General features: G+C 48.0%; 1 protein-coding gene across 1 annotated transcript; it reads right to left on the bottom strand.

Annotated features, from left to right (window-relative positions):
* Positions 1-3,974: 3,974 nt before the first annotated feature.
* On the bottom strand, positions 3,975-18,662 carry LOC135174804 (very long chain fatty acid elongase 1-like). Its single transcript, XM_064142359.1, is given in 7 exon segments — positions 3,975-4,263; positions 4,497-4,611; positions 8,099-8,158; positions 9,978-10,058; positions 12,528-12,559; positions 12,562-12,702; positions 17,138-18,662. Coding segments are annotated over 7 exon segments (615 nt in total). The 5' UTR covers positions 17,196-18,662; the 3' UTR covers positions 3,975-4,135.
* Positions 18,663-18,889: the final 227 nt, after the last annotated feature.

Genomic DNA, 18,889 nt, shown 5'->3' with positions numbered 1-18,889 from the left:
ACAATTGTATGCATTTTAAAAAGGAATGGCTTTGCAAAAAAACCAAACAAACATTGAGTAATCTCATCCAAAATTCCTGCTCAGTTCTACTTTTTAAGTGGTCACAAATTACAAATGCATCAAAAGAAAAAGAAACAGCCAAACAGACAAAAACCAAAATGTGATGTCTGCTCTGCTATAACATTCTTAATGAAGCCATTAAAATGGTGAATTACAACCTGAAAAAGCTCATGCAAGGGCAAGCTTGATGGCCACACCCAAAGAGTGGCTTTCAATGGCTCCATGTCCAAGTGGAAGCCAGTGACTAGTGGAGTCCCTCAGGGATCCATCCTGAGTCCAGTCTTGTTCAACATCTTCGTGGGTGCCATGGACAGAAGCACTGAGTGCACCCTCAGCAAGTTTGCTGACAACACCAAGGTGCAGCAGACAGGCTGGAGGGCAGGGATCCATCCAGAGGGACCTGAACAGGCTGGAGAGGTGGGCACAAGCCAACCTCATGAGGTTCAACAAGACCAAGTGCAGTGCCCTGCATCTGGGTCGAGGCAATGCCAAGGACAAATCCAGGCTGGGCAGTGAGTGGCTGGAGAGCAGCCCTGAGGAGAGGGAATTGGGGTTCTGGTGGACCAGAAGCTCAGCATGAGCCAGCAGTGTGCACTCATAGCCCAGAGGGACAACCAGATGCTGGGCTGCATCAGGACAAGTGTGGCCAGCAGGGCAAGGAAGGTGATTCTCTGCCTCTGCTCTGCTCTGATGAGACCCCACTAAGAGTACTGCATCAAGCTCTGGAGCCTGCAGTACAAAAGGTATGTGGAGAAGCTGGAGGGTGTCCAGAGAAGGGCCATGACATGATCAGAGGGCTGGAGCAACTCTGCTATGAGACTGAAAGAATTGAAGCTGTTCAGTCTGCAGAAGAGGAGGCTCCCAGGTGACCTTCTTGTGGCCTTCCAGTTTCTGAAGGCAGCCTACAAAAACGCTGGGGAGGGACTTGTCAGGCTCTCAGGGAGTGACAGGACTAGGGGGAATGGAGCAAAGCTGGAGGTGGGGAGATTTGGACTGGATGTGAGGAGGAAGTTGTTGAGCATGAGCGTGGTGAGAGGCTGGAATGGGTTGCCCAGGGAGGTGGTTGAGGGCCCATGGCTGGAGGTGTTTAAGGCCAGGCTGGCTGAGGCTGTGGGCAGCCTGCTCTAGGGTAGGGTGTCCCTGAGCATGGCAAGGGGTTGGAACTAGATGATCCTTGTGGTGCCTTCCAGCCCTAACTGATTCTGATTATAAGCTGAGGTTGAGACCTATTCATATTGGGGGAAAGAAAGAGCTAAGTTCCTTAAGATTTCTTTCTCAGCACAGATCATTTAGTTAGTTACAGAGAAATATGAACTACCATGAAACCAGGGGGCCAAATGCACTGATGGTTTAAGCAGAATGGGGCTGTAAGTGAATCATGCAGGGAAATAACAAAACAGTTTTACTTGCACTAAGCCTTTGACACTGGGTGGGTCTCAAGGGAAAACCTCAACTTGAATACAGCATTAGATATAAGGTGGATCATTTTTTCCCCCTGCTCTACCAAACTGAGGTTTATTATTTAAAGCTCCAATAAAAGTAGCATTCTAATGTGCAAAAGCAATTTATACAGTAGGTAGCATGGAGAAATACTTAGCTTGAAGAAAAGCAGCCAGCACATAGGTGTCAAATAGCAGCCAGCACATAGGTGTCAAATAAGCTCTGCTTTGCTTTTTGTACCTTCCAGTGAAAATCACAAGAGCTGCTCAAAGGGATGGATTTATGTTTATGATGTGTCATTGTGGTGATGTAAATGAATCTTTGTGTGAGGAGGAGGAGGAGGACAAGGAATGACAGAATACTGGATGGCAGAATACTGTTTTATGTTACACACGTTCATAGAATCATAGAATCAACCAGGCTGGAAGAGACCTCCAATATCATCCAGGCCAACCTAGCACCCAGCACTGGCCAGTCAACTAGACCATGGCACTAAGTGCCTCATCCAGGCTTTGCTTGAACACCTCCAGGGACGGCAACTCCACCACCTCCTTGGGCAGCCCATTCCAATACCAATCACTCTCTCTGTGGCAACAACTTCCTCCTAACATCCAGCCTAGACCTCCCCTAGCACAGCTTGAGACTGTGTCCCCTTGTTCTGTTGCTGCTTGCCTGGCAGAAGAGACCAACCCCCACCTGGCTACAGCCTCCCTTCAGGTAGTTGTAGATAGCAATGAGGTCTGCCCTGAGCCTCCTCTTCTGCAAGCTGCACACCCCCAGCTCCCTCATCCTCTCATCACAGATCTGTGTTCCAGGCCTCTCACCAGCTTCGTTGCCCTTCTCTGGACATGTTCCATTTGGTAGTTAAAGGAAATGTTTGGCTTATGAGCACAGATTGATGAGCACAGAATCACAGAAAACATCCTGTTGGAAGAGATCTTCATGATCATCCAATATAACCCTCAAAGTAGTTGAGGGTCAATCCTAAATCATGTCCCTAAGCACCAGGTCTACAGGCTGCCTAAACACCTCCAGAGATGGTGACTCCAGCACTGCCTTGGGCAGACCATTCCAAGGTTTGCGAACCCTCTCTGTGAAGAAATATTTCCTACCATCTAGCCTGAACCCCTCTTGGGTCAACTTGAAACCACCTTCTCTGCTCTTTTTGCCTGCCATCAAGGAGAAGAGGCTGCCTCCTCCTCACTCCAACCTCCCTTCAGGCAGTTGTAGAGAGCAATGAGGTCTCCCCAGCATCTTCTTTTCTCCAGACTGAACACCCCCAGCTCCCTCAGATGCTCCTCACAGCCCAGGTACTCCAGGCCCTTCTCCAGCCTTGTTGTCCTTCTCTGGACACACTCCAGCCCCTCAGTGTCCTTCCTGTAGTGAGTGGCCCAGAACTGAGCATAACACTTGAGGTGTGGCCTCACCAGTGCTGAGCACAGGGGGATGATCTTCTCCTGTCCCTGCTGCCCACAGGGTTTCTAATCTGATCCAGGATGCTGTTGGCTTTATTTGCCACCTGGGCACACTGCTGATTTGTATTTAATCAACCGTCAACCAATACCCTCAGGTCTCCTTCCTAGTCACAGCTTTCCAACCACACATTCCTATGTCACGATGAACTATTTGCATGTATTTTGCATATCTACTAAAATCCAAGTTGGTGTAGAACACGCAAAAATGTACATCCATTTGCTAGGTTCAGGCTAGCAGCTTATCCTCTGCAGAGTCCCAGGGGTGTTAGACTACTTTTACATGAGAGATGAATTTAGCTTGGCAATGGCAATGCAGAATGCAATCAATCAATAAATAAATACCACTTTTGTAGCTTTTAAACTTTTATACTTGGGAAATTTGAATTTAGGAATTTTAAAACATCACAAGAACAGAACCTGAACAGCATTTAACTGCCTGTAAATGAATATAAGCATCAGTTTCTAGTTGTATTCAATTTAGGGGGACAAAAAAAAAAGACTAGTATGTGATCTGCGTGTCCAGCAGCTCAAGGGAGGTTTTCCTCCCCTCCCCATCTAATTTGCCTTAGTGAGGCCCCACCTGAAATATTACAGGTTTTGAACATCTCTGGAGAAGGAGACTCCACAACCTCCCAGGGCAGCCTGTTCCTGTGTTTTGTCACCTCATGATGAAAAAGCTTTTTCTTATGTTCACATATTATGTTCCTTATATATCAGTCTAAATAACCCAAAGAGATGAGCAGATGGTATCAGCTGAAACACACACCCATGTTTTTTCACACCTTTGGAAGCAGGTGAGCTTCCTACCTAGGTAGGGTGTCCCTGCTGAGCAGATGGCATAAACTGAAACACACAGACATGTTTTTCCACACCTTTGGAAGTAGGTGAGCTTCCTACCCAGGTAGGTGTTGCAGAAACCTGATTAGCTTGCTGCAGGAAACATGGTCAAGGCCCCACAGATCAATGTGATCAAGGTGATGCCACATGGACTCCAGATGATTCGATGTGAATTATGCCAGAGACCTTTATTGATCATTTCAGCTCTCAATCTATACCCTCAGGGCACAAAACACATGCCTATACATTAGCATAATTAGTCAAGGACAACCCACTCCATCAGCATAAACCAAGCCTTGTTTTCCTCATTAACAAGGTGTCTGTTATCTATCCCTTCTGAGATAAGGTAGCCAGCAGCTGGTGGGAACCAAGGTCAGCATCCGCCTGTTATTATCCTTCTTCACTTTGCATTCCCACAGGTAGGGTGTCCCTGCTGAGTAGATAGCATCAACTGAAACACACACATATGTTTTTTCACACCTTTGGAAGTAGGTGAGCTTCCTACCTAGGTAGGGTGTCCCTGCTCTTTGGCAGGGGGGTTGGAACTAGATGATCCTTGTGGCCCCTTCCAACCCTGACTGATTCTATGATTCTATGATACCTGCCTGCCAGCCCATCTGCACTGTTTAAGCTACCTCCACAGAAGAAGAAAAACTGAAACACAAGTTACTACAGAAGCAATACCTTGTCCTCCAGGCACATATTTGACCCCTGACCACCAGCTGAACAGCAGAGTGCCATGATGGTACATGTGCAGAGAGGTCACCTGCTCTTGTTTCTTGCACATAATAAAGAAAACCTGAAAGAAGCCAGACAAAAGAAAAATGTCAGTCGATTAATTTAGGCAAAATATTTTACACTAAAAAGTGATTCATGATGGCTCTCAATGTCCCAATTCCACTTTCTCTGCTGTTGGAAAAAAATGGGGGAATTCAACACTAGCAGCAGATCCTGTATTATCTGGACTGGGGAAGAACTGGAAGGTGGAATTTCTTCCACAGAGCCCCAACTGTCTTTCCCTTTGGATACAGCTCTCAAAGTCCAAAGAGGACACACCTGAGGCTCTGACTGAGCTTGCATACTATTTTCACAGGATTTCACAGGATGTTAGGGGTTGGAAGGGACCCAAGGAGATCATCGAGTCCAACCCCCCAGCCACAGCAGGACAATCCTATCTAACACAGAACACAGAGGAACACATCCAGACAGGCCTTGAAAGTCTCCACGAAAAGAGACCCCACAACCTCTCTGGGGAGCCTGTTCCAGTGCTCTGGGACCCTTACAGTAAAGAAATTCCCCCTTGTATTGAGGTGGAACCTCTTTTGCTGCAATTTACACCCATTGCTCCTTGTCGTAGCCCAGGGAGCAAGTAACCAGAGCCTGTCCTCCCACTCCTGGCCAGCCCTCAGATACTTATAAACATTTATCAAATCCCATCTCAGTCTTATTTTCTCCAGACTAAGCAGCCCCAGGTCCCTCAGCCTCTCCTCATAAGCCATGACCTCCAGTCCCTTAACCATCCTTGCAGGCCTCCGCTGGACTCTCTCCAGCAGATCCCTGTCCCTCTGCAACTGGGGAGCCCAAAACTGAACACAGTATTCAAGATGAGGTCTCAGCAGGGCAGAGTAGAGGGGGAGGAGAACCTCCCTTGATCTGGTGGACACAGCTCTTCCTAATCCACCCCAGGATGCCATTGGCCTTCTTGGCCATAAGGGCACATTGCTGTGCCATGGTTAACTTGGTATCCACCAGGACCCCCAGGTCCCTCTCCACAGGGCTGCTTTCCAGCAGATCACCTCCCAGCCTGTACTGGTGCAGTTTGTTATTCCTCCCCGGATGCAGGACTCTGCACTTGTCCTTGGTCAATGTCGTCTGGTTCCTCTGTGCCCAGCTCTCCAGTCAAGTTCCCCCTTGTGTTGAGGCAGAACTTCTTTTGCTGCAACTTACACCCATTGCTCCTTGTCCTATCCCAGGGAGCAAGTGAGCAGAGCCTGTACCCCCCTCCTGACCAGCCCTCAGATACTTATAAACATTTATCAAATCCCCTCTCAGTCTTCTCTTCTCCAGACTAAGCAGCCCCAGGTTCCTCAGCCTCTCCTCATAAGCCATGCCCTCCAGTCCCCTCATCATCCTCGTAGCCCTCCACTGGACTCTCTCCAGCAGATCCCTGTCCCTCTTATACTGAGGAGCCCAACTTTTATATTTGCAGCTGCATGGGACTGGTGTTTTTCAGGAAATAGGTTAGATGTTTACTGGTGCCAGGCAACAATCCACAGAAAAAGTGCTGTGTTGAATGCCCAAACCCTTCTGGAGTTGGCATAAGTAAAGAGAGTAGCTTTGGCAGATGAATACATGCCAGGTCACTGTATTTCAGCATGCACACACACATAACGAAAAAGTCAACCTGCTTTTCAGGGACACAGAACTAGCACAAAGCTTCTGCTGCTGCTGCTGAAAGCAGAGAGCATATTGGTCAACCCACTGGCAATAAGCCTAGGAGGTCTTCATAGGCAAATTCACTTTCAAGGCAATGTGCTGTCAGCTTATACCCCAAAGACCAGTGAAGTCTTAGGCTAGGATGCCAGTTTATTCCTGCTGACCAAACAGGGAGGTGGAATTCCACTGTTAGTTCAGCTACTTAGTTCATGTATGGTATAGGAAAAGACCTGAAGAGGAGCTGTAAATTGGTACTGGTTTCACTTGGGATGCAAATCTTTAACTTACAACAGGCATAGGAAATTTTATGTAAACATGAGGGGGATTTTTTTTCCCTGTGAGGGTGTTAGAACACTGGAGCAGGCTGCCCAGGGAGCTTGTGGAGTCTTCATCTCTGGAGATATTCAAAACCCACCTGGATGTGTTCCTGTGTGATCTGGTATAGGAGATCCTGCTCTGGCAGGGGAGTTGGACTGGATGAGCTTTCAAGGTCCCTTCCAGCCCCTGACATTCTCTGCTTCTGTGAACAGGGTTAGTTTGTGGCAGGACACATACTTGTACATCTGCAGGTTCTTCACAGATCAGCTAACCACTATTACTCAGCTACACATGCAACACAGATCCTGGCTAACAGTCTTAATCAGCTTGTAGCTAAGATTTTGGGTGACCATCTGTCAATAGCCAAGGTTAAAGCTTCTCCCCTAGTACAGTGATTAGGAGGGAATGCCCACTCACAGGAAGGTGCTGGGGCCTGAATGAGTATGTACAGCCACTGAAACAGAGACAGGCAAACTGGGCAGCAGCAATGTTTTTCTTCTGGAAAGGAGCTGCTGAGGAAACCCAGCAGCATGATCACAGAATCACAGAACCTTAAAGGACCTCCAGAGATCATCCAGGCCAACCCCCCCTGCCAAGGCAGGATCCCCTAGGGTAGTTCACACAGGAATGCATCCAGGCAGGTTTTGAAAGTCTGCAGAGAAAGGACTCCACAGCCTCTCTGGGCAGCCTGTTCCAGGGCTCTGTCACACTCACTGTAAAAAAGTTTCTCCTCATATTGAGCTGAAACCTTCTATGTTCCAGTTTAAATCCATTGCTCCATGTCTTATTGCTGCTGACCACCAAAAAGAGATTTGCCCCAGCCTCTTGACACCCACCCCTCAGATATGTGTATGTACTTATTAGATTCCCTCTCAGCCTTCTCCAGACTAAACAGCCTCAGGGTTCTCAGTCTCCCTTTGTAGGGAAGATGCTCAAGTCCCCAAGGCATCCTCGTGGCTCTCCACTGGACTCTATCCAGCAGGTCCCTGCCTTTCCTGAACTGAAGAGCCTAAAACTGGACACAGTATTCCAGGTGTGATCTCACCAGGGTGGAGCAGAGAGGGAGAAGAACCTCCCTAGCCCTGCTGGCCACACTTTCCCTGATGCACCCCAGGATGCCATTGGCTCTCTGCCCATGCAGAACTCGCTGTCCACCAGCACTCCAAGGACTTTCCCCGTGGTGCTGCATTCCAGCACAGCTGGTGCTTTCCAGCTGTATCGGTGCCTACTGTTATTCCTCCCCAAATGCAGGACCCTGCACTTGTCCAGTGATGCTATCCAGTGGTGCTGTACCCTTGCATGCCAAAAAATAGAAGGCTGAAGCTGTGCCTGCTGCTTTGATGGCTCCATTCTCATTGCCACAAACGGGAGGAGCCACAATACTTGAAGAGAGCATTTACTGAAAAGCATCAGCCCAATCAATACAGGATCAACCGAACCCATTCGCTTTCGGCACCCTGCCCCTTTCTGGCAAGGCAGCGATTTGCTCGCAGCCGCAGTCCCGCGATGGAGCCGAGCTGAGCCCCGCTTACCGAGTCAAGCAGCTCGATGGCTTTGGAGAAGAACCGCCACCGCCACCACACTCTTGCCATCTGCTGGGCAGCACAAAGAACCGCGGTTAGTCCTCAGAGCCACCGCTCCTTTCCTCTCTGAGAGTTTCAGCTGCGAGCGCCGTGAGCGCTGCCCACCCGGGAGCGGCCAGCGGAAGGGGGAAACCCTGGGGGGGGCTCCTGTATGGCTGCGGCTGTGGTTAGCAGAGCTGGGAAGAGGAAAGGCGTTCAGGGTCGCTTAGATACTTTGCTAGCTGAGCTGTTTACTCTGGCGTGGCAGGAGGGAGCTACTCAGAAACTTTCTAGCCTGATGGCAATTATCTGAAGACCTAAAAAGATCATATCCATGCTTGCATCTCACAGGCTCACTGGCTCACAGGATGTTCGGGGTTGGAAGGGACCCAAGGAGATCATCGAGTCCAACCCCCCTGCCACAGCAGGACAATACTATCTAACACAGATACAGAGGAACACATCCAGACAGGCCTTGAAAAGCTCCAGAGAAGGAGACTCCACAACCTCTCTGGGTAGCCTGTTCCAGTGCTCTGGGACCCTTACACAAAAGAAGTTCCCCCTTGTGTTGAGGCAGAACCTCTTGTGCTGCAGCTTATACCCATTGCTCCTTGTCCTATCCCAGAGAGCAAGTGGGCAGAGCCTGTCCCCCCTCTCCTGGCCAGCCCGGAGATATTTATAAACATTTATCAAATCCTCTCTCAGTCTTCTCCAGACTAAAAAGTCCCAAGTCTCTCAGCCTCTCCTTGTCAGGCAGTGCTCCAGTCCCCTCATCATCCTTCTAGCCCTCTGCTGGACCCTTTCCAGCAGATCCCTGTCCCTCTTCAACTGGGGAGCCCAAAACTGAACACAGTATTCAAGATGAGATCTCACCAAGGCAGAGTAGAGGGGGAGGAGAACCTCTCTTGATCTGCTGGACACACTCCGTTCAAAGCCTTCTTACGTCTGGAAGCAAAGCATAACAGCTCTGAATTCAAACAAGGAAAAAAAGCTGAAGGCAGCAGTTTGGAAAGGCAGTGAGAGCCAGACCTCTCTGTGACGGCCAGGCAGTGAATAATTTTAGCCAAATCCCCCTGCAAAAAGAAATGTTGAGTAAGATTGCAAAGCTGAGGATATAAAAATGAGTTTTGTCATTGGTAGTGATCACCCAGAATATTTATATAGCCAGTGGAAAGAGTCACATCTATTTCTTAGAATCACAGAATCAGCCAGGTTGGAAGAGACCTCCAAGATCATCCAGTCCAACCTAGCACCCAGCCCTATCCAGTCAACTAGACCATGGCACTAAGTGCCTCAGCCAGGCTTTGCTTGAACCCCCCCAGTGACAGCGACTCAGCCACCTCCCTGGGCAGCCCATTCCAATGCCAATCACTCTCTCTGACAACAACTTCCTCCTAACATCCAGCCTAAACCTCCCCCACCACAACTTGAGACTGTGTCCCCTTCTTCTGTTGCTGGTTGCCTGGCAGAAGAGACCAACCCCCACCTGGCTACAGCCTCCCTTCAAGTAGTTGTAGAGAGCAATGAGGTCAGCCCTGAGCCTCCTCTTCTGCAGGCTGCACACCCCCAGTTCCCTCAGCCCCTCCTCAACACTTGCAATATCAATACTAGACACTTGCCATCAGATTGAAGGATCACACCAGAGGTCAGAGAGAACTTAGATGGCTGTGTTGCCTGAGAACTAAAAGCACAGCACAACTGTTGAAGCAGACAGTTTAGAGGAACAGCTTTACAAGCAGCAAACCGGAGCAAAAGCCTTCTTAAGCGTGCAAATTGTTTTCATGAGCAAGCCAATCTGGATACCCCTGGGAAGAGCAGTGCCTCATGCAAGCCGCTCATAGAACTGTACCATCATTCCTAGTTCACTTTGTCTGTAATCCACTGCCTGGCACAGGTAGCTGTAGTTGCCCAAGACTGATGTTGCTAGAAACTGAAACAAAAGAAGAGAAACACAAGAGATCAACTTTCTGTTCAACAGCATCTGTTACCAAAAAAAACAAACCAAAAAGATGTGCATAGTAATGCTCAGGTAATAAGAGTGTTCCTCTAGGACTCACTGCCAGAATATCCAGGTAATTTATACTGCTGAACAAACAGTACAAAAACTAAAACAAGCCATGGGATAGTTTGGGCTGGAGGGGACCTTTGAGATCATCCAGCTTCAACCAGCCTGTCCTGCACCCAGGGCCTCACCCACACCCTTCCACATCCAGGAAGGTTAATAAATGGGAGAAAATGAAGTATGCTTTGGGAATTACACTTTAAGCAGGGCAATACTGCTCCTCTTGTGGCCACAAGCTCCTAGCAAAGCTGGCAGCTTGTGGCTTGGACAGATTCACTATGATATGGGTCAAGAACTGGCTGGAAGGCTGGGCCCAGAGAGAGGTGATGAATGTTGCCACATCCAGTTGGCAGCTGTCACTAGTGAAGTTCCTCAAGGATCAATGCTGGGCCCAGTCCTGTTCAATGTCTTTACTGATGATCTGGACAAGGGGATTGAGCCCAGCATCAGTAAGTTGGCAGAGGACACCAAGCTAGGAGCAGGTGTGGATCTTATGGAAGGTAGGAGAGCCCTGCAGAGGGACCTGGACAGGCTGGATGGGTGGGCAGAGGCCAATGGGATGAGATTGAACAAGGCCAAGTGCAGGGTTCTGCACTTTGGCCACAACAACTCCAAGCAGCACTACAGGCTGGGGTCAGAGTGGCTGGAGAGCAGCCAGGAGGAAAGGGCCCTGGGGGTACTGGTAGAGAGTAGCTGAAGATGATCCAGCAGTGTGCCCAGGTAGCCAAGAGGGCCAATGGCATCCTGGCCTGCATCAGGAACAGTGTGGCCAGTAGGATGAGGGAGGTTTTTCTTCCCCTGTACTCAGCACTGGTCAGGCCACACCTTAAGTACTGTGTCCAGTTCTGGGTTCCTCAATTCAGCAGAGATGTTGAGATACTGGAACGTGTCCAGAGAAGGGCAAGGAAGCTGGTGAGGGGCCTGGAGCACAGCCCTGTGAGGAGAGGCTGAAGGAGCTGGGGGGTGTTTAACCTGGAGAGGAGGAGGCTCAGGGCTGACCTCATTGCTGTCTACATCTCCCTGAAGGGAGGCTGTAGCCAGGTGGGGTTGGTCTCTTCTGCCAGGCAAACAGCAACAGAAGAAGGGGACACAGTCTCAAGCTGTGCCAGGGGAGGTCTAGGCTGGATGTTCTGAGGAAGTTGTTGCCAGAGAGAGTGATTGGCATTGGAATGGGCTGCCCAGGAAGGTGGTGGAGTCACCATCCCTGGAGGTGTTGAAGAAAAGCCTGACTGAGGCACTTAGTGCCATGCTGTAGTTGACTGGATAGGGCTGGTTGCTAGGTTGGACTGGATGATCTTGGAGGTCTCTTCCAACCTGCTTGATTCTATGATTCCATGATTCTTTGATTCTAAATTAACTTTCCCTTGTGTGTTTAGTATTGGAAGGGGATGGAGGTTTCCCATGGAGAGAGGAGAATTCTGGCTGTTTTGTTGTCACCTTTAGGAGGACTGGAACAGCCAGCAGCAAGAGTGCTTCTAATGATGCTTCCCATGAACATATTGTCTTTTATCTGTAGATCAGGTGTCTTCCAACCTGCTTGATTCTATGATTCTGTGATTCTATGATACATCAGCCCATTAAGCACAAATTTTGAAAGGGCTGCTCTAGCAAACCTGTCTGTAATTTTGCTACTAGGAAGTACTGTGTGAGTGAAGGGGTCCTTGACTTCATGTGCTAGTTTGAGGCTAGCTGGAATATTTTAATGAGAAGAATTAGTTGATAGGCTGTGAAAAGGAAACAATGGTGGTGCCTACTGCACTCTTAGGCTTGCTGATGCTTACTGAGATGTATAAAAACAAGAACACAGATAACACAGTGGGTCTCTGTCACAGCTGGTGCCTGTTGCAGTGTTCCACCACACTCATACTAAAGAACTTGTGCCTCACATCCAATCTAAATCTGTTCTCTAGTTTGAAGCCCTTGCCTTTTGTCCTATGACTACAGGCCTTTGCAAACACTCTCTTTACAGTCTCTCTCCAAACTTCTTGTAGCCTCTTTCTCATACTGGAAGGCCACCATTAGGTCTTCCTGGAGCCTTCTCTTCTCCAGGCTGAACAACCCCAGCTCCCTCAGCCTGTTCTCATAGCAGAGGTGCTCCAACCCCCTGATCATTTTCATGGCCCTCCTCTAGACCTGATTCATCAGGTGCACATCCTTCCTGTATTGAGGGCTCCAGAGCTGGCCACAGTACTTTGGGTGAGCTCTCACCAGAGCAGAGTAAATTTCAATTTGGCTTCTACTTCTTTCATTTGAGTCCGTCAGCAAAAGCTGTTCTAATGCCTCTGGTTTTCAAAGACTTCCTGGCTGCTTACCTAGGAGCCAGTCCTGTCTCCTCACATCATAAAACAGGTAGCTCGATAATGTCATATGGTGAGGTTGTAGGCAATCAGCAGGCATCACAGCTTCAGTGGTTTCCACTGGCACGTGTAGAAGGGCCCCAGTGTCACAACAAGGAGGTAGGAGGCAAAGAGAAGTGGAGAGTGCAGCAGGGGCCACGGGGCTGTCCTTGGATCTGCAATGCAAAACAAGCAGCCAAAGCTGGCACATCTCATATACTGCAGAACCATAGAATCATGCATGGAATCAAGAATCATGGAATCATAGAATCATGGAATCATAGAATCAAGCATCATGGAATCATAGAATCATAGAACTATGGGATCATAGAATCATGGAACCATAGAATCATGGAACCATAGAATCATGGAATCATAAAGTCATAGAACCATGGAACCGTAGAATCATGGAACCATAGAATCATGGAATCATAGAATCGTGGAACTACAGAATCATAGAACCATGGAAACATAGAATCAAGAATCATGTAGATGTAGAATCATATAATCATGGAAGCATAGAATTATGGAATCAAGAATCATGGAATCATAGAATTATGGAATCATAGAGTCATAGAATGGTCTGGGTTGGAAAGGACCTCCAAAGGTCATCTAGTCCCATGCCCTCTGCAGTCAGCAGGGGCATCCTCAAATAGATCAGGTTGTCCAGAGCCCTGTCGAGCCTCTCTGTATCTCCAGGGAGCTCTGTCAGGCAGATATATTCAATCACTTCCCTTCAGCATGCTCTCTGCAGCATGCTCCTTGGCAAAAAAAAGAAAATTGGTGTCTCCTGTGTCTGTGCAGTGAAGTACCACAGTCCTCCTCCTCCACTAGAGCTCCATGTGTCAGATCCTGGCTGAAAGGTTTAGGAATGACATGCAGGTTGTGACACTAGTACCAGGAGACTGCTCTTTTGCAACACAGTAGTGAGTTGATCTTGCCACTCAGGAGCTGGAGCCATCAACACAGGCTGAAGGACTGCCCCCCATGCAGGTGAAAGCATGATTGATGGAAGATCAATTGCATGAGGTTTAACAAAGCCAAGTGCCAGGTCATGCACTATGGCCACAACAACCCCCTGCAGCCCTACAGGCTGGGAGAGGAGCGGCTGGAGAGCTGCCTGGCAGAAAAGCACCTGGGGGTGTTGGTGGACAGCTGGCTGGACATGAGCCAGCAGTGTGCCCAGGTGGCCAACAAGGCCAACAACATCCTTGCCTGTATCAGAAATGGTGTGAGCAGCAGGAGCAGGGAGGTGATCGTGCCCCTGTACTCAGCACTCCTGAGACCACACCGCGAGTACTGTGTCCAGTTTTGGTCACCACAGTACAGGAGGGACATTGAGGTGCTGGAGCAGGGGCAGAGAAGGGTGATGAGGCTGGGAAGAGGTCTGGCAAACATGATCTGGGAGAAGCAGCTGAGGGAGCTGGGGTTATCTAGTCTGGAGAAGAGGAGGCTGAGAGGGGACCTTATTGCACTCCACAACTACCTAAAAGGAGGTGGTAGTAAGGATGGAGCTGGTCTCTTCTCCCAAATTACTAATGATAGGATAAGATGAAATGGCCTCAAGTTGCATCAGGGGAGGTTTAGGTTGGATGTTGGGAGGAAGTTCTTTGCTGAGCAGGTGGTCAGGCACTGGAACAGCCTGTCCAGGTTGGTGGTGGAGTTGCCATCACTGGAGGTGTTTAAAAGGAGGGTGGATGTGGAGCTTGAGGCTATGGTCTAGTGATGAAGGATGCTGGGATGAAGGTTGGACTGGCTGATCCTGGTGGTCCTTTCCAACCACAGCGATTCCTAGTGCTTAGATGTTGTGCTGAGGGATTTGGTTTAGTCAAGGACTTGTCAGTGTGAAACTGATGATTGGACTCAATGAGCTTGAAGGGCTTTTCCAATCTAAGAAATTCTGTGATTCTGTGAAAGTGGTAGTTCAAGACACATGCAGCAGAAGGAACCAAACAGTTCCTGGCTGTAAATCTTTATAGCTAAATAATGACATTGTTCAGATCTCTGGTGCTATTTTTTGCCTGCCTCACGATGCTCAGGATGTCTGAAATTCTCAACACTCTTTTTTATTGTTGTTGTTATTTTTTTACCTGCTTCTAGGGTGGGTTGTTGTAAAAGCACTGGAAAATGACAAAGTATTTCTTCTTGCTGAAAGTGCTCTTCAGACCTGAAGCAAAGGGAAGCTCAACAGATTTTTCTGTCATGCCAACGTCTCTTACTACTACCCTCCTCACCCTTGACCCACAGAGTTGAAGGATACATTCTATCTGCAAGAAACATCCTAGCTCACTTTCATCCTTTCCTCTCGGATTTCTGTTGTGGTCACTGCTCTGCTAAACTCCCTCAGTATCATAGAACCATAGAATGGTCTGGGTTGGAAGGAACCTCCAAAGGTCATCTAGTCCAACCCTGTCTGCAGTCAGCAGGGACATCCTCAACTAGATCAGGCTGCCCATGGGCCTTTTGAGCCTCAGCTTGAGTATCTCCAGGGATGGGGCCTCAACCACCTCCCTGGGCAACCTGTTGCTGTGTTCCACCACCCTCATAGCAATTTTTCCATTTCTTGTGTAGCAGGTCACAGCTCAGCCATGGTCATCTCTTGCCTTCCTTGCCTGATTTCTTACGCCTGGGGATTGAGATCTCTTGCCCTTTATAGAAAGCATCTTTAAAAATCTGCTAGTTCTGCTCTGCTCAATCTGAGAGCTATTTCCCACAGGATCCTGTTTACTAACTCCTTGAAGGGCTGGAATTTTGCTTTCCTAAAATTTAGAGTCCTGACCATGCTTCTCATGGGCTTTTTACCCCTTTAGGACAGTGAATCACACTAGAACATGATCACTGAAGCTCAGTCTGCCTTTAACTTTGATATCCTTGATGACTCCACTTGCAACCAACAGGTCTCTTGTATAGGGCTGTTAATTTTTTGTCTTAAGAAGTTGCCATCAAGGCTCTCCAGAACTCTCCTGGGTTGCCTACAGCTAGCTGTACTATTTTTTCCAACGTGTTGGGATGGTTAAAGTCTTCCAGAAGGATTCCTGACCTTCCAGTCCTAAGTCCCACACCCCTCTCAGTGTTCTAGCCTAGGGATCCTTGCAGAGTTCTCTACCCTGGTGAGCAGAGCAGGGTGTTAAAGTTTTTTATCCCTGTCCATGTGTCTGTGTTAACCCTCATCCCCTTCTAAACCTTCCAGTTCTTTACTATTTCTGTTAGGGGCTGTATCAAGAGCTCTTGGGTGCTCCATTTCTGGATTTCATCTATTTGAGTCCATTATTGTGCTAGTTTGAAGCAAGCTGGAATGTTTTGGTAACAGAACTAGATAACGGGCAGTGAAATGAAAATAATTGATGTCAACTTCTCTCACAGTCTCGCTGAGAGCTCTGGGAAGAAGAAAGACTTTTTCTCCATTTTGTTTCTCACTCTTGCTTTTGCCTTAGACCTGGTCACATCTCATTAACCCTGCTCCTACTAACCTTGCTCCCTAACCTCTTGGCTGCACCTCTTTTCTTCCTGAGAACTGGGGTAAGGTTGAGAGGGCCGGGGGGAGGCGTTGGGGTGGTTTGAGAGCCCCTCCTGGGGACTCAGGTTTCTGGGAGGGGAGTTGTGCTTTTGTATTGTTTATCCTTTGTATATTTCTGTATATAATTGTATATAACTGTATATATTGTAAATAGCTGCTTGTAAATTCTGCTAGCTGTAAATAAATTGCTTCATCTATATTCCCAGGGTCCATCTGAATTAGCTGGGGCAAATACAAAAGTGTGGGAGGGGTGGGGTAACCCCCAAACCATCACAATTATAAATCTTGAATCTCAATGTAGAGATCTCAAATCCTGAAAAATAGAGTAATAAAAACCTTTTGATTGGAAAAGACCTTTAAGATCATCCAGTCCAACCATTACCTAATTTAACCAAGTCCAGTGCTGAACCACATCCCTGAGCAACACATCTATGTATCTTTACAACCAATGGCACCAAGCCCCATGTCCTCCTCCTGTCACAGTCACCATGCAGGTTTGTCATTTCACCTTCATGCCATTTGGTGGCTTTTCCTTGCATTTAACTCCAGGGATCCAACAGAGCCCTGTGAGACCAAACTGGACAGGCAGAATCTCCAACTGTTGAACATGTGAAATCTCCTAACTGCAAAATGTCATATCTCAAACCATGAGGAGTGCTTTCTGTCAACATTTCATTTGATAACAGGTTTTACCAGCATCATAAGATGTTTAAACCTTAAAGAGTCATCTCCTTGGTCTCCTAAGCTTTCCTATGAGACATGAGTATGCAATTTTTATTTAAATCACTTTCTTTAATATTCCACATTTAACAGGCAATGCCAAGCAAACCTTTCACCATCTGGTCAGAAAGCTGCCTACACTTCCCAGCTATGGACAGGGGAAATCTCCATCCCTTCATTCTTTACTGCAAACCAGCTGGCGTGCCCCTGAGATTTATTTCAAGACTTAAGGGATGTTTGTGATCATGGCAAAGGAAAACAGAAAATCTGCCTGGTAAAAATAATGTGGGCTCATGTAAGGATCGTGTCCCTCCTAGGCTTGTTCTTCATGCTCGTGCTGTTCATGTGTAAATAAAGACAGCATCTCTACCTACCTCCACTTTCAAGGACCCAGTTGCAGAATTCTTGAGCTTCTTGACAAATTGAAGCCATCACAAGTGCTGGAAAGAAATTACAATTAGCATCACCAAGATCAGACTAACCTCATTTATCCTAGCTTTGACTGAATCTTGAATGAAGGAAGCTTCCTTAGACAAGGGCTCAGGACTGTAGATCACAGGATGTTAGGGGTTGGAAGGGACCCAAGGAGATCACCGAGTCCAACCCCTCATGAAAAGAAAACAATTTGGTCTTTGTAGAAACTCAAATTTTGACCAGGATTAGAGTCACAGAATCACAGAAACATACAGACTGGAAAATCACCTCAGGATCACCAAGTCCAACCTACAGCTCTGCTCTACAAGATTCACCTGAAACCATGTCCCTAAGCACCACCTGAGTGGGTGACTCAACTAATTCCCTGAGCAGCTCATTCCAATGCCTGACCACTCTTGCTGGGGAAAAATGTTTGCTAATGCCTGGCCTAAACCTGGCAGCTTGAGGCCATTCCCTCTTGTTCTTGTATTTACCTGTGAGGAGAGACCAGCAGCAGCCTCTCCACAACTTCCCTTCACATAGTTGTAGACAGCAGTGAGGTCTCCCCTCAGCCTCCTCTTACTTAAACTAACCATTCCCAGCTTCCTCACTTGCTCCTCATCATATTTAGTTTCTAGGCCCTTCACCAGCTTTGTTGCCTTCCTCTGGACCCGTGTTTTAAAACCTGAGGGCAGATACTCCCCCTGTAATGATTAGCTGTTTAACTTCTGTTTGCAGATTTTGATTGCTTGTTGAAGTTTCACCTCTAAAAATACTCTGAGTAGCTGCATGCAAAATGCCAGGGCCAGGAGGCTCTGTGTGCCAACATTAGGAAATCAGTTCATGTGATAACTTCTCTGAGGGCACAACATTCACACAAGGACACATGCCAGGCAGCACAGCTGCATCCTTCTGCAGGCACTCTTGGAGATTCACAATGCTAGCTAGCAACTTGGGATTGAATCAGAACTCCAGAGATGGTAACTAAGTAATGGGCATTTGGCTTTCTGGAGCCCAGTTTATACTCTAACTTTGTCTTGGTTTGTCTTGTTAGGGGTTGGAAGGGACCCTGGAAGATATCTATATCCATATACTTATAGATATATATACACACATATATATCCTACAGTATGTTAAAGTAGAATATTCATAGAATCAGTCAGGGTTGGAAGGGACCACAAGGATCATCTAGTTCCAACACCCCTGCCATCCCCAGGGACACCCTACCCTACAGCAGGCTGCCCACAGCCTCAGCCAGCCTGGCCTTAAACAAATCCAGGCATGGGGCCTCAACCACCTCCCTGGGCAACCCATGCCAGGCTCTCACCATTCTCATGCTGAACAGCTTCCTCTTCACATCCAGTCCAAATCTCCCCACCTCCAGCTTTGCTCCATTCCCCCTAGTCCTGTCACTCCCTGACAGCCTAAAAAGTCCCTTCCCAGCTTTTTTATAGGCCCCCTTCAGATCCTGGAATGCCACAAGAAGGTCACCTGGGAGCCTCCTCTTCTCCAGACTGAACAGCCCCAACTCTTTCAGTCTGTCCTCACAGCAGAGCTGCTGCAGCCCTCTGAGCATCCTCGTGGCCCTTCTCTGGACATCCTCCAACATCTCCACATCCTTCTTGTAATGGAGACTCCAGAACTGGATGCAGTACTCCAGGTGGGGTCTCATCAGAGCAGAGTAGAGGGGGAGAATCACCTCCCTCGACCTG

This window comes from Pogoniulus pusillus, chromosome 4 (genome assembly GCF_015220805.1).
Source record: "Pogoniulus pusillus isolate bPogPus1 chromosome 4, bPogPus1.pri, whole genome shotgun sequence".
Lineage (NCBI taxonomy): Eukaryota > Metazoa > Chordata > Aves > Piciformes > Lybiidae > Pogoniulus > Pogoniulus pusillus.
This window is presented reverse-complemented; position numbering and strand designations above follow the sequence as displayed.